This window comes from Manacus candei, unplaced genomic scaffold (assembly GCF_025592945.1).
Source record: "Manacus candei isolate 608988 ecotype Guabito, Panama unplaced genomic scaffold, ASM2559294v1 h1tg000037l, whole genome shotgun sequence".
Lineage (NCBI taxonomy): Eukaryota > Metazoa > Chordata > Aves > Passeriformes > Pipridae > Manacus > Manacus candei.
Genome location: NW_026138085.1, coordinates 3211184 through 3234683, shown reverse-complemented (window position 1 = coordinate 3234683; position 23500 = coordinate 3211184). Strand labels below are relative to the sequence as shown.

General features: G+C 59.3%; 4 protein-coding genes across 6 annotated transcripts; 1 reads left to right on the top strand and 3 right to left on the bottom strand.

Annotated features, from left to right (window-relative positions):
• Nucleotides 1-2174: 2174 nt before the first annotated feature.
• Nucleotides 2175-4628, bottom strand: WDR55 (WD repeat domain 55). Of its 2 annotated transcripts, XM_051793731.1 has the most exons (8): nucleotides 4577-4628; nucleotides 4354-4499; nucleotides 4160-4260; nucleotides 4002-4089; nucleotides 3684-3863; nucleotides 3502-3601; nucleotides 3248-3417; nucleotides 2175-2745 (listed from the first exon to the last, which is right to left on the bottom strand). In XM_051793731.1, the coding sequence occupies exons 1-8, from the start codon at nucleotides 4595-4597 to the stop codon at nucleotides 2421-2423; spliced, it is 1131 nt and encodes a 376-aa protein (XP_051649691.1). In that variant the 5' UTR covers nucleotides 4598-4628; the 3' UTR covers nucleotides 2175-2420. The 2 variants fall into 2 exon arrangements, with proteins under 2 accessions (XP_051649691.1, XP_051649690.1); XM_051793730.1 differs by lacking the exon at nucleotides 4577-4628 and having other exon boundaries at nucleotides 4354-4566.
• A 752-nt stretch (nucleotides 4629-5380) lies between these two features.
• Nucleotides 5381-13728, bottom strand: IK (IK cytokine). The gene is made up of 20 exons (XM_051793696.1): nucleotides 13632-13728; nucleotides 12977-13043; nucleotides 12651-12743; nucleotides 12176-12235; nucleotides 11475-11642; nucleotides 11280-11394; nucleotides 11018-11088; nucleotides 10854-10900; nucleotides 10462-10625; nucleotides 10250-10358; nucleotides 9827-9866; nucleotides 9219-9438; nucleotides 8863-8881; nucleotides 8095-8172; nucleotides 7750-7831; nucleotides 7140-7197; nucleotides 6805-6893; nucleotides 6397-6505; nucleotides 5775-5809; nucleotides 5381-5605 (listed from the first exon to the last, which is right to left on the bottom strand). Exons 1-20 carry the CDS (start codon nucleotides 13645-13647, stop codon nucleotides 5578-5580), a joined length of 1668 nt encoding a protein of 555 aa, XP_051649656.1. The 5' UTR covers nucleotides 13648-13728; the 3' UTR covers nucleotides 5381-5577.
• A 94-nt stretch (nucleotides 13729-13822) lies between these two features.
• NDUFA2 (NADH:ubiquinone oxidoreductase subunit A2) lies at nucleotides 13823-15535 on the top strand. The gene is made up of 3 exons (XM_051793759.1): nucleotides 13823-13959; nucleotides 14084-14190; nucleotides 15339-15535. The coding sequence occupies exons 1-3, from the start codon at nucleotides 13856-13858 to the stop codon at nucleotides 15428-15430; spliced, it is 303 nt and encodes a 100-aa protein (XP_051649719.1). The 5' UTR covers nucleotides 13823-13855; the 3' UTR covers nucleotides 15431-15535.
• Nucleotides 15536-15542: 7 nt separating this feature from the next.
• On the bottom strand, nucleotides 15543-22576 carry TMCO6 (transmembrane and coiled-coil domains 6). 2 transcript variants are annotated; one of them, XM_051793722.1, is made up of 12 exons: nucleotides 22485-22576; nucleotides 21519-21643; nucleotides 21172-21281; nucleotides 20877-21060; nucleotides 20030-20134; nucleotides 19417-19502; nucleotides 18773-18889; nucleotides 18025-18136; nucleotides 17770-17935; nucleotides 17595-17689; nucleotides 16592-16759; nucleotides 15543-15946 (listed from the first exon to the last, which is right to left on the bottom strand). In XM_051793722.1, the coding sequence occupies exons 1-12, from the start codon at nucleotides 22564-22566 to the stop codon at nucleotides 15788-15790; spliced, it is 1509 nt and encodes a 502-aa protein (XP_051649682.1). In that variant the 5' UTR covers nucleotides 22567-22576; the 3' UTR covers nucleotides 15543-15787. The 2 variants fall into 2 exon arrangements, with proteins under 2 accessions (XP_051649682.1, XP_051649683.1); XM_051793723.1 differs by having other exon boundaries at nucleotides 17770-17833.
• Between the last annotated feature and the right edge of the window lie 924 nt (nucleotides 22577-23500).

Genomic DNA, 23500 nt, shown 5'->3' with positions numbered 1-23500 from the left:
CAGGCGGATGAATCCTGAATGGGGCACGAGGGTGGTGGGAGACCCAGGACACGATGGTGCTGTTCTGCTTCTCCCCGGCCCAGGAGGGACAGCAGGGGTCTGTGTCCCAGGGTGGGGTCCCAGAGCTATCCCAAGGTGTCCTCTGTGTGTCCTGAGGGGTCCAGTGTCCACCCTGGAGGGTTCCATATCCATCTTGGGGGGACTCTCTGTCCTTTCTTGAGGGTCTGTGTCTGTCCCGAGGTCCCGGATCCTCCAGGTCACCACGTTGCCAGTTCCACAGAACTAACATTCAGTGGAATGTTGAGAGAATCAATCAAGAGGCCCAACAGATTTCTGCGGCTCTGTGGCCGCCTTAAGTAACAAATTGTAACACTCTTCTGAATAATTTTATATCCTGGCTAATAGGGTAGTACCTGTATCCCCTGTGCATCCAGGGCCATATTCCAGAGTGGCAGTAAAGCAACACCTGTTCCTACATTGGTATTAACGAGTTTCGTTTCTGATTTTCAGCTACAGCTCCCCCAGCTCCAGCAGCACCTCTGGCCTTGTCCAGTCCCATCCCAGCAGGTGCAGCCTCAGCTGCAGTCAGATTCCAGTTCTGGAGGTGGTCCTGACCCCTCTGCCCCCAACCCTCCCCACTCACGGCACATTGTGATGCACATCTGGACCTACCAAGTCCCTTTGGCGGCACCCAAGTTCCATCCTCCTTTTTTTTGGAGACCCCCAGGATCCTCCAAGAGACTCCTGGTGCACCCTTAGGTGCCTGTTTGTACTCCCTGGAGGTCTATCTGGCCCTCCTGGGGCATGACCCTCACCTGCTGAGGCAGAGCCACAACACGGGCACAAGGCGCTGGGAAGTGAAAGGCACTGGGTTTATTTGTAACAGAGACAATGTCTAAATTAGTTAACAAGGGCTAATTGCTGCCGGGGACAGCAGGGCAGGAAAGGGAGGGACCTGTTTTGCCCAGCCCAGGCACCCAAGGTCAGCCCCTCACTCGAGAGAATTGTCGTGCCTCACCCTTCCCCCCCATCCCAGGAGCCCCAATTACACCAGCAAACCCCAGAATTACCACCACCCCCCCCGACCTGCATCCCCACCAGGGGTACCCAGCCATATCCCCCCATATATCAGAGCCACCCCATCCAGCAGGGATCTTCAATCATGACGCTTTCCCCGCCAAGCCCCCTCCACTACAGACCCTCAGCCATGTCCCCCATCCCAGGGTCACCCACACAAGGGACTTTGTTGTGACCTCCTCCCCCGAGTCACTCCCACCAGGGACCCCCATCCACATCCCCCCCATCTCAGAGCCTCCCCATCCACCAGGAACCCCCAGCCCTGTCCCCCCCCCCCCATATCTCAGAGCTCCCTCATCCACCAGAGACCCCCATCATGACCCTCCACCCTCCACCACCAGGGCTCACGTCCTCCCCAGTCCCTCTCACCCCAGCCATGTTCCCCCCTCCCAAGGACCCCCAGCAGGTCCCTCCTATGTCAGGGACACCTCCCCTCCCTCGGGACCCTCAGCCACCCATCCCAAACTTGCCCCCCAGTCTGAGGCCATCCCCGGGGCTCCTCGCACGGAGGCTTCCGAACCCCAAAACCGCGGCTGTACCAGGGAGCCACTGCGGGGCAACATTCCCCTGTCCTGTCCCGTCCCGTCCCGTCCCGTCCCGCCCCTGTCCCTGTCCCGTCCCGTCTCTGTCCTGTCCGTCCCGTCCCTGTCCTGTCCCGTCCCTGTCCTGTCCCGTCCCTGTCCTGTCCCGTCCTGTCCCGTCCCTGTCCCGTCCTGTCCCGTCCCGTCCCTGTCCTGTCCCGTCCTGTCCCGTCCCTGTCCTGTCCCGTCCCTGTCCTGTCCCGTCCCGTCCCTGTCCTGTCCCGTCCCGTCCCTGTCCTGTCCCGTCCCGTCCCTGTCCGTCCCGTCCCTGTCCTGTCCCGTCCCTGTCCCGTCCTGTCCCGTCCCTGTCCCGTCCCGTCCCGTCCCTGTCCGTCCCGTCCCTGTCCCGTCCTGTCCCGTCCCTGTCCTGTCCCGTCCCTGTCCTGTCCCGTCCCTGTCCCGTCCTGTCCCGTCCCTGTCCCGTCCCGTCCCTGTCCTGTCCTGTCCCGTCCCCGTCCGTCCCGTCCCTGTCCCGTCCCGTCCCTGTCCTGTCCTGTCCCGTCCCTGTCCGTCCCGTCCCTGTCCCGTCCCGTCCCTGTCCTGTCCCCTCTGCTCCTTTAAGACACCGCCCACCGCCCAACTTGAGTGGCAGCCCTCGCAGCCAATCAGAACGCCCGCGCCCCGCCCACCAACGCTGTAGGATACGCGCTTGGCCGCGCCCTGTGGGCGGGCACTCCCGGAGAGCGCAGATCTGATTGGCCGCGCCACGCGGAGGGGCGGGGCGGCAGCGCTGAGGGGGCGGCTCCCCCGGCGCGGGGCCACTCAGTCACTGTCGCTGTCACTGTCGTCGTCGCCTCCCCCCGCCGCCGCCTCCTCGGGCTCGTCGCGCAGGTCGGCGAAGAAATCCTCCCCGCTGCCCACCGCCTTGCTGCTGAGGGCCCGCAGCGGCCCGCCCCGCTTCTTCTTGCGGCGATAGTCGTCGACCACGAGCGAGCGCAGCGCGGACACGTCCCAGAACTTCACCTTCTGGTCGTGGGCGCTGCTGGCCAGGAGGGTCCCGCCCGGCCCCACGGCCAGCTGCTCGATGGGCTCGCCCAGGTGCTGCCCCACGCTCCCCACCACGCGGTTCGGCAGCACGTTCACGGCCCTGGCACCGCGGGACGAGGTGAGGGCCGGCGGGGGGAAATGGGGCACCACGGACCCATCTCTCCCCCCCGCGACCTGTGTGCCGGGCAGGGCTGAGCCCGTCATACAGCCTCCCCATCCCCTCCCACCCCATCCCCACCCTGCACCTCCCCATCTCCATCCCACTCCCCACAATCTCTCTCCATCCCATCCCACCCCCTTCCCATCCTATCCCCATCCCATCACAACCTATCCCACCCCCAATTCCTCCCCACTCCTCCCCATCCCATCCCACCCCCCACAATCCCTCTCCATCTCATCCCACCCCCTCCCCGTCCCACCCCATCTCCATTGCAATCCCCTCACTCCATCTCCATTCCACCCCCCTTCCCTCTCCATCCCGCTCCCCAAAATCCCTCCCCATCCCACCCCATCTCCATCCCACCTCTCCACAATTCCTCCCCGTCCCACACCTCCCCATCCCTCTCCATCCCACCCCACCCCGTCTCTCCACTCCCCCTGACCTGATGACCCCGTCCAGGGACCCCACACACACGATGCTGTCCGTGATGGGCACCATGCAGTCGATGGACTCTGCCCTCAGCGCGAAGCGGTCGCTGGCGGCCCCAAACCCGTCCCAGTTGAAGAGGTAAATGGTGCCCTCACTGGAGCCACACGCCACTTTCCTCCCCCTCTGGGCATGTGAAGCAGAACAAGAAACTCAGACCATGGACATGCATCCGTGGCATCCTGCTCCGCGTCAGGGGACAGCGCCAACCTTCAGCAGCACCACGGACGTCAGGTCCCCGTTCTGCGGCTCCGAGAGCAGGTCAAAGCGCCGCCTCTTCACGTTGTACACGCCCAGGGTGCCATCCCCGCTGCGGAAGGGACACACTGTGAGCAGGGGACACGGCACAGGGCTCTGCCTCCAGCGGACACGGGGAGCCCGACCCCCGGTACCTGGCGGTGAGCAGGATCTTCCCGTTGCCATCCACGGCCATGGCACTGATGTATTCCTCCTGCTGCCGGGCCTCCAGGATGGCATCGCCCCTGCGCAGGTCCCACACCTTCACCGCCCCGCCGTCATCGCCCGTGGCAAAGACGTGGTGGTCGATGGGCAGCACACAGTTGAGGGCCGAGCTGCACAGAGCCCGCGGTCATGGATCACACAGCGGGATAACCGCTCCCGGGGCACCGGGAACAACGCTCCGGGCTCTGCCTGCCCGCCTCCAGCAGGGATGGGAAGGGGTCCGGGATGAGCCGCCTGTGCGGACTTACCCGTGGGCTTTGGGGAAGCGCGTTTCCAGCCGCCCCTCCTCGACCGTCAGGATGTGGATGGACTTGTCCTTGGACACGGTGAAAAGCTCTGGGGAGCCGCGTCAGTGCCCCCAGCCCCGCCGTGCCCCCCGGTGCCGCCCCACGCGCCCCGCACTCACTCTGCCCGTCCTGGGAGAACGCCACGTCCCGGCACGACTTGAGGTGATGCCCCGAGGACCAGAGCTGCCGGTTCTCCCCCTCGGTGCAGGAGTACGAGTACCTGCGGGCACGGGGAGTGCTCGCCGGGACCCGCGGGCGGTGCCGAGCGGTGCCCAGGGCCGGGACCCCTCCCCACGCCCCCGGCCCCACTCACAGGTACACATCGCCATCCACGTCCCCCGCGGCGAGCAGCGGCCGCTCTGAGTGCAGGGCGATGGCGTTGGCCGTGGCCTCGAAGCAAATGTCCTCGGGGGTTTCCCGCAGCCGCGGCTCCCGCGCCGCCGGCTCCTCCGAGGAGTCCTGGGGGCAGCGGGGCCGTGGGACCGGGGCCGTGTGGCTCGGGGGCATCGGGGTCCCGCAGCCCCACGCGCGCTCACCTCCTCCATGGCGGCCGCCATGGCACCCTGTGCTTTGCATGTCCACGCCCCTCGTTTGAATAACACCGCCTCTTTGTTTATGTAGGACCGCCTGCACTCCTCCAGCGCTGCGTGGACCGGCCCCGGCCCGGCGGGACTGCGGAGTGTCACCGGTTCAGGGTGTCACCAGCTCGGGGTATCGCCAGCCCAGCGAGTTCCAGCCCGTGGGCCCTTGTGGCCCCATTTCACCAGGTCTCGCCTCCTCCGCCTCCTTTTTTTCACTGTTCACCAGTGGCAGCCCCACGGGTTCCCCAGTTCACACCACGGGCCTCCTCTCGCTGCATCCCAAGGGCACTTTGGTTCCTTTCACAGCCCGAGGGGCCCCAGCCCAGCCAGGGGTCACCATCAACACCCCTGCCCTTGTCCAGAGGGGCCATCCCAGCTCCCTGCTGGCCCTGCATGGTGGGGACAAGCTTTGCCTGGTGCTGGCCCCATCACACCCCCCTGCCAGCTGTCAGGGCAGCTTGCACATCCCCTGCTTCAGGCCCTTCCACTTGCTGTACTCCAGTTGAAGGTCCCCTTTCCTCCCCCTGCACTGAGGCACAGAATGTTCAGCTGGGATTATTGCCCCCAGATAGGCTTAATCTGTTAATTTTATCCAGGGGTGCTGCCCCCCACCCCAAAAGTCTCCCACAGTAAATACCCTTAGCCAGGGTTTGCCCTGTCAGCCCCAAGAGTGCCTGGTAGGTGGAAAAGAAGTCCTGGCATCCCTGCTGCTCCAAGCCCAGCCCAGGCACCTTCTGCCCACACAAACAGAGGCCCAGGCAAACTTATTGTAACTTTATTAAGAGTACAACATTTACACTGCACAGGCTCTACAGCAGAGAGTGGAGAGAGGGGAGAGCCCCCAAGCCCAGAGCAGAAAGTGGACGGTGTGTGGGGCAAGGAGAGCACACCAGCACACTCTGGGAACAGCACCCAGCAAGATGGGCTTCCAGGAATGAGAGGAGATGCTGGAGATATCAGTACTTGGGACGTTTCACTTCAACCCTGGAAGACAGAGAGGGGCAGGAGGGTGGTGAGGATGCAGGGCAGGCAGCTCCATCACCCTCCCATCCAGAGTTCAGCACCAGGGACCACAGTTTCACCCCACAGAAGGGTGAGGGGACCCCAAGAAGGCCCCTGCAGCTGAGCCCTGAGCAGACACAACTGTACTGACCCATCAGCCTCCAACTTCTTCCTCTTCTCAATGATCTGCAGAGAAAGCACAAAATCCCATTACCCTCAGGGAATGTGGCTGTCCACAACCTCAGCAGAGGGGCTGGAGGGTCCCAGATACACCCAGATCACTGGATCCAGCCCAGAGCAAGCTGAGCTGAGCTACAGTTGGAGCAGCTTGTTCCCCTTTTGCTCCTTGTTGGCCACCACAGACCATTTGTTCTCACCTTGTCCATCCCATCCCACACTCCTGGGGTGCCCATGGCCAGCTCATCCTGCCAGGACAATCCCCAGCTCTGCCAGTTGGCAAACAGGGGGCCACCAAACATGCCCTGTCCCCTCCAAGCCCCTTTGGATGGCTCCAAACTTATAGTTTGGGCACATTCATCTTCTGCACAGAGCAAAAAACCCCTGACTGAAGCCCCAAGTATTTGGCTGATGCTCTTGCAAGGAGCAAATCCAACTGCTCGAGAGCCGGCCCTGCTGCACACACACCCCAGCAGTGTGTGGCTGGACCAAAGAGCCATGACTGGGACAGTGAGGGCAGGACTAGCTGGGAGCTGTCCTGGGCTAGACTGGCAGCCTGTGGATAAAGTCCCCAGGCCTCAGCACCAGGCACTCACCGCACTGATCTTCTTCCACTGCCGGTCCAGCTCTGCCTTGTCATTCGTCTCCTTGAAGCGGCGGGTTTTGCGCCCCTCAGACATCTTGATGCCGTACTGGAATGCTGCCCTGGGGAAGGAGCAGGACAGCTCAGTGCTTGCAGGGAATTCACAGCCTGCCAGAGGAAAGGATACATCTCCCCAGCCATAAACACACACTCCAGACCCGGCCTGGGCCCCTGAAATCAAGGCTGGAGTCCTCGAGAGTGATTCCAAGAGCAAAGACAAATCACCAGGCCCTGGACCCACAGCTCCTCCTCAGGGCCTTACCAAGGCACACCTATCTTGTTTAAGTTCCCCCAGCACCCAAGTTGGCCAGCATGGCCACCCCACCCACAGGGGGTGGCCCTTCCCAAGGGCTGCACTCACTTGGGCAGAGCCTCCTTGTTGTTCATGTACTCGCTGTACTCCTCCTGTGTGTCGAAGTCCCAGCGGCCCAGAGGCCCCTTCTTGTTACCCTGCAGGGAGAAAACAAGTCAGAGGAGCTCCTCAGTGCCTGCTGGTCAGGGCTTCTGACACAGCCCTATGTGCCCAGCCACAAGCTCAACCTCCCACCAGCCTTGGCTCTGGATCCTCTCCCTGAAAAGCTCCAGGCAGGAGACATTCAACACCCAGCTCCAGGGTTTTCTCTCTCCCATGGGATCCCCTCAGCCAGCACCAGTGCCCAGTTTGCTGGCTGCTCCTAAAGGCTGGTGACAAAATACCTGATCCATTTTGCTGTAGTCTACTTCTTCATCACTGTCCACGGCCATATCATCCATTCTGGGAAGGAAAAAGCAAGGAAAGGGTTTAGAGTGGGTCCATGGGACATAGATCAGGACTTTGAGCTGGTGGGAGCCCTGTCTTGTGGCCTCAGACCAAATGCACTCAGTTCCTGGACCAGAGAGAAGAACCCCCAGGGCTGCAAGCCCCACAGGTGAGCTGTACCACAGAGCACTCCAATGCTCCCAGGATGACTCTACAGGCTGAAAGCTCTTCCTCTTCCACTGAGGGAGGCCAGAGCTCCAGATGGATTGCCAGAGAATTCAGCACATTCCCAGCCACTTCAGCCTCTCCCAGGCTGTGAGGGGCTGCAGCTCTGAGCAGCTATGTACAGCAGGAAGCAGCTAAGAAAAGGCCAGGTCTGCCAGAACTGAAGACTGGGGAAACATTTTAACAGTCAATTGTAACCACAGACAAGGCCAGGCCTGCTCCCCCAACAAGCAGTGAAGCTGATGTTCACATTCCTGCTGCCAGAGAACAGCAGCCCCCCTGCACACCCTGATCCCCTTTACACACCCCACTCCCACCCCGCAGCCTCCCGCTGTTCCTTACGTGGCAGGGTAGCACTCGGCATAGCTGTTGGACATGCCAAAGAAGTCTCCCAGCTGCTTCTTGTCCTCTGGCTTCTTCAAGGTGACAATAGTTAAGGAAAGCACCACCACAAGCCCTACAGCTACAGGCTGAGCACAGCCAGCTGGAAAACCACCTCCTGCCCCAACACTGCCGAATCGGAGGGTGCAGAGCTTATGTTTGGTGTAGGAACAGCAAGGTTTGGGCAGCATTTCCCTGCTCCCAGGTGAGGAAAGACAGTCCCACAGCCGTGCAGGGGCAGGGCCTGCCTGCAAGGGCAGCCTGGGCCCACACCCAGACAGGCTGGCATGGACAGTAAAGGATATGCCTCTGCTCCTTCCCAGCCAGCAGCTCCAGCAAACTTCTCGTTGATGGACTTGATGAGCTCCTTGGCTGAGCCAGGTCCTGGGGCAGAGAGAGCAGCAGGTTAAATTCAGGGGGAGGAACAGGTCACTGCAATACACACAGAGCTGGCCAGAACCTCCCTGGGACAGGGTAACAGGCAGGACAGGCTGCAAGTGAGGTAGGAGAGCAGCAGCAAACCAGTCTGGCACAGACTGGGGAGGGCTGATCCCAGGACACCTGGAATGTTAGAACAGCTGGGGTGGAAGGGACCTTAAAGACCAGCTCATTCCTCCCCCTGCCATGGGCAGGGACACCTTCCACTAGCCCAGCTTGCTCCAAGCCCCATCCAACCTAGCCTTGGACACTTCCAGGGATGGGACATCCACAGCTTCTCTGGGCAACCTGTGCCAGGGCATCACCACCCTCACAGGGAAGAATTTCTTCCTAATATCTAGCCTAAATCATCTTTTAGTTTAAGACCATTCCCCCTTTTCCTATTACTTCTCTCCCCACAAAAAAAGCCACTCTCCCTCTTTATTATAAACTCCCTTTAGGCACTGGAAGGGTGCAATGAGCCTGGAGCCTTCTCCCTGGAATCCTCCTCAGCTTACAGGCAGCATGAGCTCTGCTCTGCTGCCTCTGCTGCCTCTGCACAGTCCACACACACAGAGGTAATTCCCTCTGTCATAGCAGTTCTGAAATCTCCAACCCTGTACAACATCTTTCAGGTGTCCACACCACTTGACTCACCTTTGTCGATGTCTGTGGGCTGCAAAGAAGAGAGAGAGACACAGTGTCACCCGGGAGGGCTGAAGGCAGGCGAGTGACAGTGCTGCATGATGGGCAGCTCTGCTTTAGGACTCTGTTACAAGCCTTCAGAGCTGAACTACAAACACTACAAGGTTTGTGCTAGTCCTGCCTCAGTTGCTGAGAGACAGGACAAGCACCCAGCCACCCACCAACCCCTGGGGACAGACAGAGCTCAGCAAGAGCTGACACTGTCATGTGTAGAGGGGCACCCAAAGCCCTCAGGGTGACCCCCCAGCCCCACAGCCACAACCCCCAAAGAGGTCAGGTGGGACTGTCCTTCCTGAGCAGAGGCTCACCTCATCATCAGCCTTGGGCTTCTCAAAGTAGCTGTGCCTCTTCTTCTCCTCCTCCCTCTCCCGGTCCCGCTCCCTGTCTCTCTCCCGGTCCCGGTCCCGCTCTCGGTCCCGGTCGCGCTCCCGGTCCCTGTCACGCTCTCTCTCCCGGTACCTCTCCCGTTCCTTGTCCCGTGGCATCTTGGCAGTGGAGGGCACATAATCCCCAATGTCTTCAAAGATGCTACAAGTGGGAAAGAGCCTGTGGTTATGGGTGCTGCAGGATGAGAGGCCACAGTCACCTCCCTGTGACCTGGAACCTGGTAACGGAGCACAAAGCACGAGCACCGAGAGCTAGGGACAGCAGATGTGGAACTGGCTTCCACTTATGTCAGAGGTATTGCTGCATTTCTGTTCCCTTCTGCTGCTGCATCTCCATCTTGTGGCCCAGAGCAACAGCCCTCACCTGCCTCAAGCCCGAAATCCAAACCAGTGCTTGCCTCCAGCCTTGTCCTACAAACTGCAGGTCCAGCAGCTCCAAACTCAGCCCTCTCCAAACGTGGTGGGCCAAAAAGACATTCCCTAAGGCAGAGAGCTATGACCCCACAGCCTGTGGGCAGGGTGACACTTACTTCATATCAGCTTCAGGAGGCTTCTTCTCATCCAGCTTCCCTGCAAGGACACAACAGCAGTGAGAGGCACGTCATCTGCTGCTTCCCTGTCCCCAGTCCAGGTTCCAAACCCCTGGAGTGGCAAGCCTGGAGGATTCACCACATCATATTCAGCCCCCTCAGGAAGCCATTGCATCCCTCCCCAAGAGGGGACATTTCCTAGGGAGCTAGGCCTTCACCAGGAAGTTCAGAGCAGCACGAGGCACCCTCACAGCTCTCATTTCCCAGCAGCCTGTCCTTCAGGACACAGTGCTCAGGAAGTGCTGTTCTCCAAGCCCACTGCCTCACAGAGCAAGCGAATGGTACACCCCAAAACACGTCTCATTCCCTCAGGTTGTGCTCCAAGCACTGAAGTCCTACTACTCAGTTCCCTTCAGCTCCTACCTTTGTCCTTCTTCTTGAGCTTCTTGTTGCGAGTGCCTTGCCTGAGGTAGGAGAGGATCTGCGTGAGCTTGCTGATGACAATGTCGTTGGTGGTCAGGGTGGTCTGAGCCTGAAAGGCAAATCCATGAGGAAGCATCCTGCTCCCTTGGGCAGGGACCCCCCCCAGAAAAACCTGCTCTGGCCCATTCAGACCAGTGAGGCCAGCTGGGTACCTCCATGGTGGGGCAGTCGGCCTTGCTGCGGATCAGCGTGGTTGGGATGTCGGTGTCTGCATACTCATCGTCCAGATCCACCACGTAGGCCATCCTTCCCGGCAGGAACAGCTCGTTCCGCTCGTAGGTCTTGCTCTTGAACAGAATGCGGTAGATGTTGCGGCCTGGAGAGCAAGGGAAAGTGTGGGAGAGCAGTGGACGAGCCCATGGAGCATGTTCAGTTTATCAGCAACACAAAAATCGCCTCCTAAGCGACACACTTCCTACAGCCCTCAAATCCAGGACTCCCTCCAATGACTGAAGGGTTTCATTCCTCCATTCACCCTCCAGGATTTCTCCCACATTCACGGCACAACAAAAGGTGGGGAACAGCCACACCCACACAGTCTTACCCAGCCGGGTCTTAAATTCAATTTTGTTCTCGGGATCTTCATCTTTCCTGAATGAAAACAGAAACCAAAAGTATTAAGCCAAGCAAACGCCTCCACTGCCTCCTCCTCTCTGTGAGGCAGCTGCAAAATCCTTTTTGAGAAGTCCAAAGTCCTCAGCCACTCACTTAGTCTCTTTCTGGGGCTTCTCCATCATTTCTTCCTCCTCCTTCTCCTTGCTGGCGATCTCAGCCCGTACCTGGATGTGGAGACCATCCACGCATTACAGCCAACCCCGGCCACTGCCACCAGTGCCCAGACCCTTCAGCAACCCTTCCCACAAAGGGAAATCCACACTGCCAAGATCAGAGCACCTGGAACTGGAACTACCACCCTCTGCCCGTGGGAGAGGGCAGGGCAGAAGAGCAGCCCACTGGTGTCTGCGCTCACCTTCTGCAACAGCGCGAAGTCCAGACCCTTCACCAAGTGAGTGTGCTCCATGTCACCACCCAAGAACTTGGACTCCTGGATCAACTGCCTCCTCTTCTCCGCAGCAGATTTATCCCTGGCCAGTGAGAATGGAGCCAGTTAGAAGCCAGTTAAGGATCAGGTTGGCGAGCCCAGGCCCCACCCCAGCTCACGTACGCCTCGGCCGTGGGCCCCACAGCCCTGTAGTTGGCCGTGGTGCTGATCAGCTCCGTCTCCTCGTAGTCCTTGTTCACTCCATCCCTCCTCTCCTTGGCTCGGTCCCGGTACTTCTCAGCCAGTTCCCTCTCGCGCTCGATCTCCTGCTGCCGCAGCTTTGCATAGTAGCTGGGGGTGGGACACACCTCCGGGTTAAGAGTGACACGTTCATGTTTTTGGGGTCAGATAACAGCCTCTGAAGCTCCATGTGTCTGTCCTGCTCCCAACCCCCTTCCCAAACCCATAATAAACTGCCATGGGATACAGTGTGCATGGAGGACACCAGGCAAGAGGAAAGTGCTGTACTGAGGCAAGCTAAAGAGCAGTTCCACCTTCCCTTCCAAAGGGAAGGGGTCCAGCACAGTCCTGCTGTGCAGACGTGCCCCAAAGGACACAGTGACCACTACAGATGCCCTACCACTGCTCTCCTCTGCCAGACACCCACAGACATCTCCTGCTTCTTCTGGAGGTGAAGCGTCACCCTCATCCTGCTGCTGCCCTCCCACAGCTGTTCCCACAAGCAGTGACAGGCCCTCAGGCTGAGCTCTTCTCCAAAGCTCCAAAATAATCCCTCTTTAAGAGCTCAAGAGCTCAGAAGCTCCTTCCATGGGAGGGACAGGATGTGTAATGACAAGTCCTGATACAATGCTTTCCCCATTTACCTTTTCTTCTTCCTCCTGCGAGCAGCTGGATCTTCATCCTCGTTGTACTCCCGGGGCATCCTGGAAAAGGGTGAGAAAACACATGTGTGTTCTGCAGAGCCACAGGGATGGCAGGTGGAGAGAACAGTCCCTCAGACACAGAACGGCACTGAGGAGCTCCAAGATGGAAAAGCACAGTCCCTCTCCCTAATTCCACTCTGCAGCAGGGAGAGGAGGGGAAAGCACTGATTTTCACCAAACAAAAACCAAATCTGCCTCCTGCACAAAGTGTCTTAACAGCCATGAACTTCATTCTGGTTTTGACAGCAGCCCTGACCCACGTGCTTCCCCACTTCACACACTCATCACGAAAACCCCCTTTAGATACTCCGCTGTAGAGTGCAGGGGAGAGCATGAACTGAGCATGGAGCCTCAGAGAGAAAGCAGGAAAGCAAGCCTGGATTGTCCCATGGTCCTGTGAAACAGTCCTACTCACTCATGGTGGCGAGATTTGGACGGTGGCGCAGATGTCGGCGCAGCCCGCGGGGTCATGAGGAGCTTCCTGAAGTCTTCATTGGTCAGCTTGGATCTGCAAGGGAGAGAGGCAACAGAAACCATCATTCCCAAAGAGCTTTGGTGCAGGACAGCTTCCAAGGAGGCAGTGGGTTTGCCAGCAGGTCCTGTGTGGTAGAGATGGGCATGGGGTCTTAAGGATGAGGTGCACCAGCGAGTCCCAGCTTCTAGACGAGCATTGGGCTGGGGTCTCATAGTGCTGGCCCAGTCCCATCCTAGTGCTGCCCAGTGCCCCAGAGCTGTACTCACTGGTGGAAGGAGTGCGAGTCATCCACATCGTGGCCATCAGGGGCCAGGGGGTTGGAAAACGGTTCATCTGGGGAACGGGAGAGAGAGAGCTCAGACAGTGCCTACGTGGCACTGACCCCTCTGCCCACCCACTCGGCCCAAGAGCAGGGACGGGAGCAGTGTCCACCCGCAGCTCCGAGTGGATCCCAGCCCGCCGCCGCTTGTGCTCGGGACAAAGGTGTCCCGGTGCCACTGCGACACCCCCCGCCCCAACCCCCGCGGCTCCGCGCCCTCCCAGGGCTGTCCCATCCCCGCGCCCCAAAAACACCCGACACCCCCGCCCCGAGCGCACCGCGGCGTCAGCCCCACCGCGCCCCGGGGACCTCCTCACCCCCGGAGGTCCCTTCCTGGCAGTCTCTGCACCCCGTCCCCCCGCAGGGGGGTCCCTCGCACCAGCCCGGGATCCCCCCCACCCCTCGAGAGTCCCCCCGCTCCCGCAGCCCCTGCTGGGCCTACACCGCTCCCCCTCACACCGGGCCGCCCCGCCCCGCGCACCGCAGCACCCCCCGCGCGAGGGCCGGGTGTCCCGTCGCGGGTGCGTCGCGGTGTTCCCGGTGTTCCCGGGTGCGTCGCGGTGTTCCCGGTGTTCCCGGTGTTCCCGGTGTCCCGCACTCACTGTCGCGGTCCGGCATCGCTGCGCTCGCCGCTCTCTGTCCCGGCCCTGCTCCGCGTCCCCTCTGCCCTGCGCTGCCGTCCCGGCGCACCCTACGCCGCCCGCTCCCATTGGTCGGCGCTACCGTAACGGCCGCTCCCATTGGCCGGCGCGGCGCGGCGGGTGCTGCGATTGGCCGAGGCGCCCCGCGGTCCCGCCCCCCCGTGTTGTTGTGAGGGCAGAACAAGATGGCGGCAGCCGCGGTGAGGGGCATCGGGGGCGGGCTGGGCCTCAGGATGCGGGAGCTCCGCATCCACCTGTGCCAGCGCTCCGCCGGCAGCCAGGGCGTCAGGTCAGCGCGGGGACCCGGGGACAGCTGGGAATGGGGTTCGGGATGCCCTGCTGGGGGGTCTAGCTCAGCCGGGGGACCCCCGGGTTGAGCACCGGGGACCCGCCGCTCCTCCTTTCCCCCGCAGGGAGTTCATCGAGAAGCACTATGTGACCCTGAAGAAGGCGAACCCCGACTTCCCCATCCTCATCCGAGAGTGCTCTGGTGTCCAGCCCAAGCTCTGGGCGCGGTACGGTGAGTGTGGGGTGCCCGCCGGGAGGAGGCACCTGCGGGGAGCCAGAGAGTCGTGGAATCGTCGTGGAATGGTTTGGGTTGGAAGGGACTTAAAGGCCATGAAACACTCAAAGGGAGGAGGTGGGTTGGGAAGGGAAAGGCATGGGAAAATGGGGATGGGGAAAATCATAGAATCACAAGATGGTTTAAGTTGGAAGGACCTTAAAAACCATCTTGTTCCACTCCCTGCCATGGGCAGGGACACCTTCCACAAGATCAGGTTGCTCCAAGCCCTGTCCAGCCTGGCCTTGGACACTTCTAGGGATGGGGCAGCCACAGCTGCTCTGTGCCAGGGCCTCCCCACCCTCACAGGGAGGAATTCCTTCCCATGGGATACAGCAGTGGGGGTTCAGGGGTTACAGTGAAGGATGTTGGTGGAGAGGGATTCACTTCAGGGAAGTGGCCTGGGGGGAGGCAGAAAAGGGCCCTTTGGCTCAGCAGGTAGTTTCCAGCCTGTGGCTGTGATCTCCCACCCCCCCCCCCTTCACTGCACAAAAATTTGGCTGGTTTTCCTTTATTTACACTGGATTGTCAGTGAAACACCAAGGAGCAGAAAAGCACCTAGGTAAAGGCTTTGTTTTATTCCAAAAACCATTTGGGCTTGACCAAAACAATTTAGAAGCTGTCCTTTGAAGAGATGCAATGACTCTTTAAGCACAAATTTCCCAGTGTGAGCACACGGACCAGTGGAGTCTCTTGTCTGTGTGTGACTTGCAGGGAAGTGGAGCCCTGGGCTGGGGCTGCTGTAGGAACAGGGAGTTTTTTAAACTGTTTTACTGAGGTGCTGGTGAGCACCTTGCTGGGAGCAGGCTGAAAGGTTGCTCTGGGATGTGTCTCTGCCCAGTCAAAGTTAACAAAAAGAGGCAGGGAAAGGTGTTTGGCTCCTTTGGCTTGTCTCCAAGGGACAGGAGGAGAATAAGGAGAAGGTGGCAATGACAACTTGGGCACAGAGGGGGACACTGGGGAGTGGTAGAACTAAAAGGGTGCTGGTGGGAGCCTGGGCTGTGATACCAGTGGCACTGGGGAAGCCCAAGGCAGGGTTTGGGTTGCCCTGGCACCAGAATAGGGCCAACATCCCTCCCCCATCTCACCCTTTATGTTTCCCACAGAGTTTGGGAAGGAGAAGAGCATCCCACTGAACAACCTGACAGTGGATGAAGTGGCCAAGGCCCTGGAGAGCGCTGTGAAAAGCCAAGCATGAGGACAGACAGTGAATACACACGTGCTGGAGACTTGACTGATGATCTTTAATGTCAGACATGTATCTTTAACTTATCAATCCATAAACACAACGTGCTTACCCTGAGCTTCACGTGGTGGATGGAAGCCCAAAGGAATGGCTGATCCAGCCCTTCACACCCTCCCTGGCACCAGCAGCAGCTCAGCTCTGCTCCTCTCCAGGCTCTGGGGGGGCACTGGACTGGTGGCTTGGGTGGTGACAAGGACCAGCACTCCCCTGCAGCCAGAGCCCTGAGCAGCCCTCGGGAAGCTGGGCATGGGGTGGACAGACAGTTTATTCCCCCTTGGAGCGTGGGGGAGGGCAGGGAGGTGGCAAGGCCTAGGAGAAGGCAGGCAGTGTGGTGTGGCAGGGACTGGGGGCTCCCAGGGGCTGCCTGACCATGTCCAGCAGAGCCTGTGCCCGCTCCTGCAGCTCTGGGGTGCTCTGGTGCTGCTCCAGGGCCTGGTGCCCGCCTTGCCTGGTGAAATCAGCAGCAGCCTGTCCCAGAGGAGAGGGGTGAGAGCTGGTCAGGGTCTGCCCACAGCCACCACAGCCCAGGGAACGGGGCTGGAGGAACTCCCCAGAGCCCTCATGGACACCACATTCCCAAGCCAGGTAAATCCCACCATGCTGATGGTTGGTTGGGAAGGATCTTAAAGACCATCTTGTTCCACCCCCTGCCATGGGCAGGGACACCTTCCACTAGCCCAGGTTGCTCCAAGCCCTGATTAACCCAGCCTTGGACACTTCCAGAGATGGGGCACACAGCTTCTCTGGGCAACCTGTGCCAGGGCCACCCCACCCTCACAGCCAAGAATTTCTTCCTGTGGTCTTCACTAAATGAAGCAACCACAGTGGAATAAAAAGGATCCACCTGTAATAACCCGAGGGTACAAACAACCCACCCAAACCTCAGTCCTAGTTGATGAAAAGGATCTTCCCAGAGACACAAGAAGGGCTTCCACCTTCTGCATCACAGTTTCCCTTTGGGCAGGGAAGTGCTGAGGGATGGGGAGTAGTGTGGTGGTGGCTGAGGGCAGCATTTTTTAAACTATAATAATCATCCCCCTTCCATAATAATAACCCCCACAATAAGAATTTCCTGCCCCTTTATTGTCCCCTGGAGCCCCCCCCAGCTCTCACCTGTGGGCAGTGCAGGAAGAGGAGGTGCAGCAGCTCCAGGCACTGCCCCAGGGCCTCGGGGTCGGGCAGGGCGAGGATGGGCAGGAGCAGGGGCAGGAGGGGCTGTTGGAGCAGCCGCTGGCACTGGAACGGTCCCTTCTCCGCGATATTGCACAGCACGGTCAGCACCTGCACGGAGCAGGGAACACCTCGGGGGCAGCCTCCTGACAGGCTGGGGAGGGCTGGGAACAACTCCCATGGCATGGAATCACAGCATGGTTTGGGTTGGAAGGGACATTAAAGGTCATCCAGTTCCACACCCCTGCCATGGGCAGAACCACCTTCCACTAGCCCAGGTTGCTCCAAGCCCCGTCCAGCCTGGCCTTGGACACTTCCAGGGATGGGGCAGCCACAGCTTCTCTGGGTAACCTGTGCCAGGGCCTCACCATCCTCACAGAGAAGGATTCCTTCCCAATATCCCATCTAACCCTGCCCCCTGGAAGTGTGAAGCCATTCCCCCTTGTCCTGTCCCTCCAGACACTTGTCCAAAGTCTCTCTCCAGCTTTTTTTGTCCTGCCAGGTGCTTGCCCAAAGCCATGTGCCCACCAACCCCCTGGATTTTCAATGCTCTTTACAAGCCCTTTCCATGCCCACCCCAAGGCACTGTTTATCCCCATGCCAAGCAGACCCAGCTGTGCCACCCACCCCTTGGCAGCGTGTCCCCCCAAGCCCTCTAAAGCTTTGGGGTCCTCCACAGCAAAGTGTCAGCAGCCTCCCCTGGCTCACTCCAAGTTAGCATCTCCCTTGGAACTGCTCTTGTGCTGGGACAAGGCTCTGCCAGGGGTAAATACAGCTGGATTGGCTTCAGGGGAGGTGGCTGGTGACTGTCACAACAGGAGACCTTCTGCCAAGCTGTCTCTACCGCCCCATCCACCCTCCAACTCCAGCACTGTCAGGGTGGGATTCATGTTCCTGGAACTCCAGCGCTTCCCCACCGTTCCTAAGGCACGAGGTGAGGTCTTACCAACACAGTGGCCATCTGGGAGCACTGCAGGAGCTGCAGCAGGGCCGGGAGCAGGTCCAGGGAGAGCAGAGCGGAGCAGAGGAAGGGACTGTCCGCTGGGGGGGCCGAGAAGGGACGTGTCAGTAAAACCGGGGCAGGTCCCAGCAGTGCTCCGGCTGTGCCAGGGGACACTCACCCGTGAGGTTGTTGAGCAGCCACAGGCACTCCTGGACCAGGAATGGGTGCTGCTGGAGGAAGCACTGCAGGAGGAGGAACAGGGCGATGAGCAGGCGCTCGTCCCGCACCTGGCAGCCCGTCTCTGCCAGCAGGTTGCTGAGACACCGCAGCACGGGGCACACGAGCTGTGACAGACGGAGCGACACACACAGCCCCTCAGCTGGACCCAGGAACAGCAATCCCGGGAACAGCCAGCACCCTGCCCGCCTCTCACCAGCTCCAGGCCCTCGGGAGCGTCCTGGGGGATTTCGGAAGCCAGGTGGAGCAGGAGCGAGGTGAGGGTGGGCACAGCCCCCAGCCCCAGCAGCACGGTGTTGGATTTGTGCCTGCAAAGGGGAGGGACAGTGGGGTGGCTCTTGGAGCTCGGAGAGCGAAAACTGCCACAGCCCCTTGCCAAGCAACAGGGCCTGGAAATTCAGAGCACCCTCCTGAACTACCACAGGGCTTATTTCATGTTGCAATAGCAGGGTTTTTTCTAAGCTTCCGAGAATGTTTAAAAGCCCATAAAAAACAGACTCACTGGAATTATCTGTATGGGTCTGGAAGCAACAGCCCCAACCCTTCTTTGAGTACCCCCACATTCCTTGTCTGCTGTGGCAGGCAGGGATTGCTGGCACAGCCAGCCTGGATGGGTGGCACTGAGCCAAGCCCACAAGTGTGAGGATTCAGGGAGCTTGCTTTGGGAAGTGTGGGGGACAACTCCAGACATGGGGAGGAGATCTGGGAGCATTTCAGAGGACCAGAAACAGCCTCCTCAGGTTTATCACCCATTACCACCCCATAAAGGAACTCAGTGATCCTGCAAACAGCCCACGTGTGCTCAGATATGAGGGCACAGGAATTGCTTTCCCAAGGGAAAAGGGCAAGAGGAGGAAATCCAGTCCCCTCACAGGACCATGAGCCTTCATGCCTCTGTTTGGCTGCCCCTGGGGAACTCAAAACGAGGAGAAAAGCACATTTACCTACAAATGATGTAGTGGAGACACCAGGCAAACTCCACGGCTGCTCCCAGCCCAGCCTTGAGGCTGAAGCACACGAGGCGAAGCATGTGCTGGGGGAGGACAGAGTCCAGGACCTGCCTGGGGTCAGACAGCAGAGTCAGTGGAGGCACAGGTAGGGCAGACACTGACAGGGAGGCACTGACCCTGGTCACTGAGCAGGGAGATGCCACACCCCGCACCGGGAGCCACATGCCCCCAATAAACACCTGGAAGAGACTCTCAGCCAAAGGCTGCAGCCTTGGGCTCTCCCTGTCCATGGTAGGGCCTGGGGGCACTCAGGATACCTTGGCTGAGGTCATATTTTTGGCACTGAGGGCTGTCAGTCTGATCTTTTCCTTCACAGGAGGAACACAGCCAGAACTTCCCTGCGAGCCCACCCTGCTCCACACTGGCTTTCACCAAAATACCATCTGCTTGGATGAGGCTGAGGGAAAGGAGCCAAGTGCTGTGCCACGATCCACATCCAAACCCCCACAATTCAGGTGGGATTCTGCCCTAGACTATTAACATCACTGGGATGGGAAAGGTCCCATGTCCCTGGCACACAAATACCACACTGAGCCCCAGGGCCCATCCTGGTGCAGGATTCAGAAGCTCAGACTCACGGGATGATCTCCATGGGTGATTCCTTGGCTTGGAGGAGCTGTGAGAGGACATAACCCACACCTTCCAGCACAGCCTCGTGTGGGGACTGCAATCAAACAGAACAGAGTTGATCCCTCCTGGCAAAGCCAGGGGCCCACAGTGCCAGACCCAACCCAGCAGCTGAGTCCCACTGTGCCTGGAGGAGAGGGGGCACAGAGGGCACTGGGAGGGACACAGGAACCTGTGGCCACACCAAAGCTGAGCCATCCCCCTCCCCACACTTGCTGGGCTGTGGCTGTAGGGGTCTAGGAGCCCAAATGCAGACCTGCAAAGCACAGCCCCAACCCAGGCAGAGGGGAGAGGCCTGCAGCTCCCTGTGTTACAGACTGTATCAGCAAGCCACTGGGTGGGAGAGATTCAGCTGGAGAGGAGCACAAGGTGGTGAGCTGAGCCCCAAAAATGGAGTGCAGGAGAGCCCAGGAGTGACCCTCACACTCGAGGGAACAGCCCCCTGCAGAGGGGTCTGTGCCCACAGCCAGGCTGGAAGGAGGGCTGCTCACTCAGGGCTGTCAGCCAGAGAAGTCTCTCTAGGGCAGGGCAGGAGGAGAAGTGTGGCTGAGCTGTTTCACCCACCTGGATGCAGGATGCCAGCACTGGAATGATGCCCTGAGGCAGAAGTTGCTTCCTCACAGCTTCACTTTCTACTACGAGGTTCCCCAGTGTGTACAAACACAGCTCCTGCAACACACCAGAGCAGTGACCCTGTCTGTGCTCCCCTGGGCAAAGCCCAGGTCCCACACCCTCCTCTGAGCAGGGCAGAGCTGAATTCAGACACACAGATACTGCTGGACTCTCCAGCCACCCCATTCCCAGCTGTGTCAGCTTCAGTTGGTTCTTTTTCTGTCTGGCTCAGGTTGGGATCTGATCACTTCCACTTTGGAGGGCATTGAAATTGCAACAGTCAAGTCTCATCACTGGATCCACTGGTGGTGATATCTTTCCTCTCCACTATCTACTCTTATTTTTATTTTCTTTTCCTTATATATTTTCTTAAGTGATATCTTTATACTTTTATATTATTATATTTCTGTAGATAATAGCCAAAACATCTACACATCTCCTTTGCATTGCCATCAAATTGTTCTAAAATAAAGCTGCCATATACATATAAAAACATATATTTTTATATATATATATATATATATATATATATATATATAAACCCCAGTCATTCAGTGTCGTGTCACTCTAATCCCACCCAAGGGGTCTACCATTAACAAGAACCTCAGTTACCACACCTTCAGGGGTGGGTTGTAACACTTGGGCACTGGGAACAGCTCTGCTCCAAGGGGAAGGTTGGACCAGAGGCTTTCCAGAAGGCCCCTTCCCACCAGCACTCCCACGTGAGCCAGGTTTGGCCAAGAGAGGTCAATACCAACAGTTACCAAAGGATCCTCTGGTGCCAGAACACGGATCTCACCGTGAACTCCACGCTGTGCCCCGACAGGTACGTGAGGAGGTAGGAGGTCACGGGCAGACAGGCCTCAGCCACGGTGGGGTCACTGGAGTGGGACAGCTCGTGCAGACAACGGGCTGCCTCCAGCTGCATGTCGGCCAGGCTGCTGGTGAACAGCCCCGTCAGCGTCCGGATGCTGCCGTCCAGCCTGGTGGGACCCAAAGGCTGCTGTCACCTCCCTCCCTGCTCTCACCCACCCAGCCACCAGGACAAAGGGCCCCTCGGGACATGGTAACAGCCACACCAGAGCTGGGCTGACCTGACAAACTTCTGCTGAGTGTCCTCGTTCTGCAGAGCCCGGCGGAGGCGGCCGAGAGATCCCTTCCTGTCCTCTGAGCCCCTCTGCACAGCTCTGAGCAGCTCGAGGACCTGGCCACGGAATCAAAACATAGGTGAGCTTTCAGCAGTACCAGCATTAAAATTTCTTCCCATTAATCCTGGAGGCAAAGGAACCCAGGGCATAAAGATGGGCACAGAGAACCTTACTGTGTCTGGCAGTGACTCAGAAACATTCCCAAAGCCACCCCTGCCCAGCCTCCTTCACCTGCTGAGGCTGAGGAAGACCCCTGAGACCCTCATTACGACAGAGAACGTCATGTTCTTCACCTCATCCTCGGAGAGTGGGTCCGGCACGGTGTCTGCTCCATCCTGTCCCCCCTCCTCCGCCGCGCTGTCCTCCCGCAGAAGCCGCTTGCTGACCAACTGCTCCTCCCGCCGGGCTTTCCTGAGAGCTGCAATCGGATCAGGACCCGTCACCACCCGCCTAGGGCAGGACGCTTTTTCATCCCACCCAAGAGCCCCTTATTCCTCCCTTAACCCAAGGAGAAACTGTTCGTTCCTCCCTGTGCAGGCCTGGGAGGGATGTGCGAATCCACAGCTGGGATAACGGGCAGGAGCGCCGGACAGAGCTGCAAGGACCAGCAGCAGGGACCCGAGGCTGCTTTTACGAAGGATCATAGAACCAGCAAGGTTGGAAAAGACCTGCAAGATCGTCAAGTCCAACCTCCAGCTGAATACCACTCTGTATTCCAGCTGAATACCCACCAGCTGAACACGGCCCAAGTACCGTCTACTTGTTTTTTGAGAACAAGTCCAGGCATGGGGACTCCACCACTGCCCTGGGCAGCCCCTTCCAATGCCTGACCACCCTTTTGGTGATGAATTTTTCCCTAATACCCAACCTAAACATCCCCTGGTGCAATTTGAGGCCGTTTTCTCTTGTCTTGTCCTGTCGCTCGTTCCCTGGGACGAGACCCCCGTCCGGATCCACCCTCCCGTCAGGGAGTTGTAGAGAGCGAGAAAGTCCCCCCGAGCCTCCTTTTATCCCGTCTGAGACACGGGCGGGATCTTGGAAAACCCAAACCGCGGCAGGATGGCTGACGAAATGTGGAATCGTTGGCGGGATTAAATTTTTAAGCTGTAAAACGCTTCCCCGAGCGGGCAGAACCCACCGGTGCCATCACTGCGCGCCCCGCGGGATGCGCGGCCGGACGGAGCGGGAGGCTCTAAGGGGACAAGGCCGAGCTGGGGCGTCCCTCCCACCCACGGGGGGACCCACAAACCCTCCCTGACCTGCCTCTCGCTCCCGCCGCAGGGCCCGCAGCTCCTCCACTCCGCGCCCGGCCCCGCGCCGGCCCCGCCGCCGGCCCCACATCGGGGAGGAGGAGGAGGAAGAAGAGAAGAAGGAGGAGCAGGAGGAAAAGGCTGCTCCCGGGGCGGTCCGGGGGCGGGGAGATGCGGAACCCGGCCCCCCAGCCCGCCCCGGGCAGGGAGAGCGGTGCGTTGCCGGTGCTGGGTGGGATGTCTGTGCTGAGGCCAAAAAAAGCCCAAAGATTCGCCAGAAGTGCGAACCAACGAGTCTCGGGGCCCTGGAATCTTCCACCGTGGTGATGGTGGTGGTGGCAGAGGGGCAGAGGAGCTCGGGCTTCCTCAGGAAAGCGTTTGGGGAATTTGCAGCTGGTGGCCAGAAGCTGACAGAGCTGCCAAAAGGGGCAGTGACGGGAGCTCAGAGGGCAGCGATGATTTTTCCACGGTGCACACAGCAGCAGTTTGATGGAATAACACAATGGTTTGGCATGGAAGGGACATTAAACTCATCTCATTCCACCCCTGCCATGGGCAGGGACACCTTCCACTAGCCCAGGTTGCTCCAAGCCCCGTCCAACCTGGCCTTGGACACTTCCAGGGATGGGGCAGCCACAGCTTCTCTGATCAACCTGTGCCAGGGCCTCCCCACCCTCATAGCCAGGAATTCCTTCCCAATATCCCATCTAACTCTGCCCTCTGTCGATGGGAAGCCATTCTCCCTTGTCCTGTCACTCCATCCCTTATCCACGGTCCCTCTTCAGCTCTCCTGGAGCCCCTTTAGGCAGTGGAAGGGGCTCTGAGGTCTCCCGGGAACTTTCTCTTCTCCAGGTGAACCTCCCCAGCTCTCCCAGCCTGGCTCCAGAGCAGAGGGGCTCCAGCCCTTGGAGCATCTCCATGGCCTCCTCTGGACTCTCTCCAGCAGCTCCACATCCTTCCTGTGCAGAGGAGTTTCATGTAACCCAAGGACAGAGAAGAGAAATCATGGAATTGCTGAATCCCTC

Excerpts from the sequence above, each read along its gene's own strand:
- IK (XM_051793696.1), bottom strand. Across the intron at positions 12,744-12,976 it reads GACTCGCACTCCTTCCACCA|ATCCAAGCTGACCAATGAAG; the intron begins GTGAGTACAGCT and ends TCTCCCTTGCAG. Across the intron at positions 10,626-10,853 it reads TGAATTTAAGACCCGGCTGG|GCCGCAACATCTACCGCATT; the intron begins GTAAGACTGTGT and ends CTTGCTCTCCAG.
- TMCO6 (XM_051793722.1), bottom strand. The coding sequence starts at position 22,566 with ATGTGGGGCCGGCGGCGGGGCCGGCGCGGGGCCGGGCGCGGAGTGGAG. Across the intron at positions 16,760-17,594 it reads CCCAGATGGCCACTGTGTTG|GTGCTGACCGTGCTGTGCAA; the intron begins GTAAGACCTCAC and ends TGCTCCGTGCAG. Across the intron at positions 15,947-16,591 it reads TCTTCCTGCACTGCCCACAG|GCTGCTGCTGATTTCACCAG; the intron begins GTGAGAGCTGGG and ends CCTCTGGGACAG.
- NDUFA2 (XM_051793759.1), top strand. The coding sequence starts at position 13,856 with ATGGCGGCAGCCGCGGTGAGGGGCATCGGGGGCGGGCTGGGCCTCAGG. Across the intron at positions 13,960-14,083 it reads GCCGGCAGCCAGGGCGTCAG|GGAGTTCATCGAGAAGCACT; the intron begins GTCAGCGCGGGG and ends TTTCCCCCGCAG. Across the intron at positions 14,191-15,338 it reads CAAGCTCTGGGCGCGGTACG|AGTTTGGGAAGGAGAAGAGC; the intron begins GTGAGTGTGGGG and ends TGTTTCCCACAG.
- WDR55 (XM_051793730.1), bottom strand. The coding sequence starts at position 4,547 with ATGCCCCCGAGCCACACGGCCCCGGTCCCACGGCCCCGCTGCCCCCAG. Across the intron at positions 4,090-4,159 it reads GTTCTCCCAGGACGGGCAGA|AGCTTTTCACCGTGTCCAAG; the intron begins GTGAGTGCGGGG and ends GCGGCTCCCCAG. Across the intron at positions 3,602-3,683 it reads AAGATCCTGCTCACCGCCAG|CGGGGATGGCACCCTGGGCG; the intron begins GTACCGGGGGTC and ends TCCCTTCCGCAG.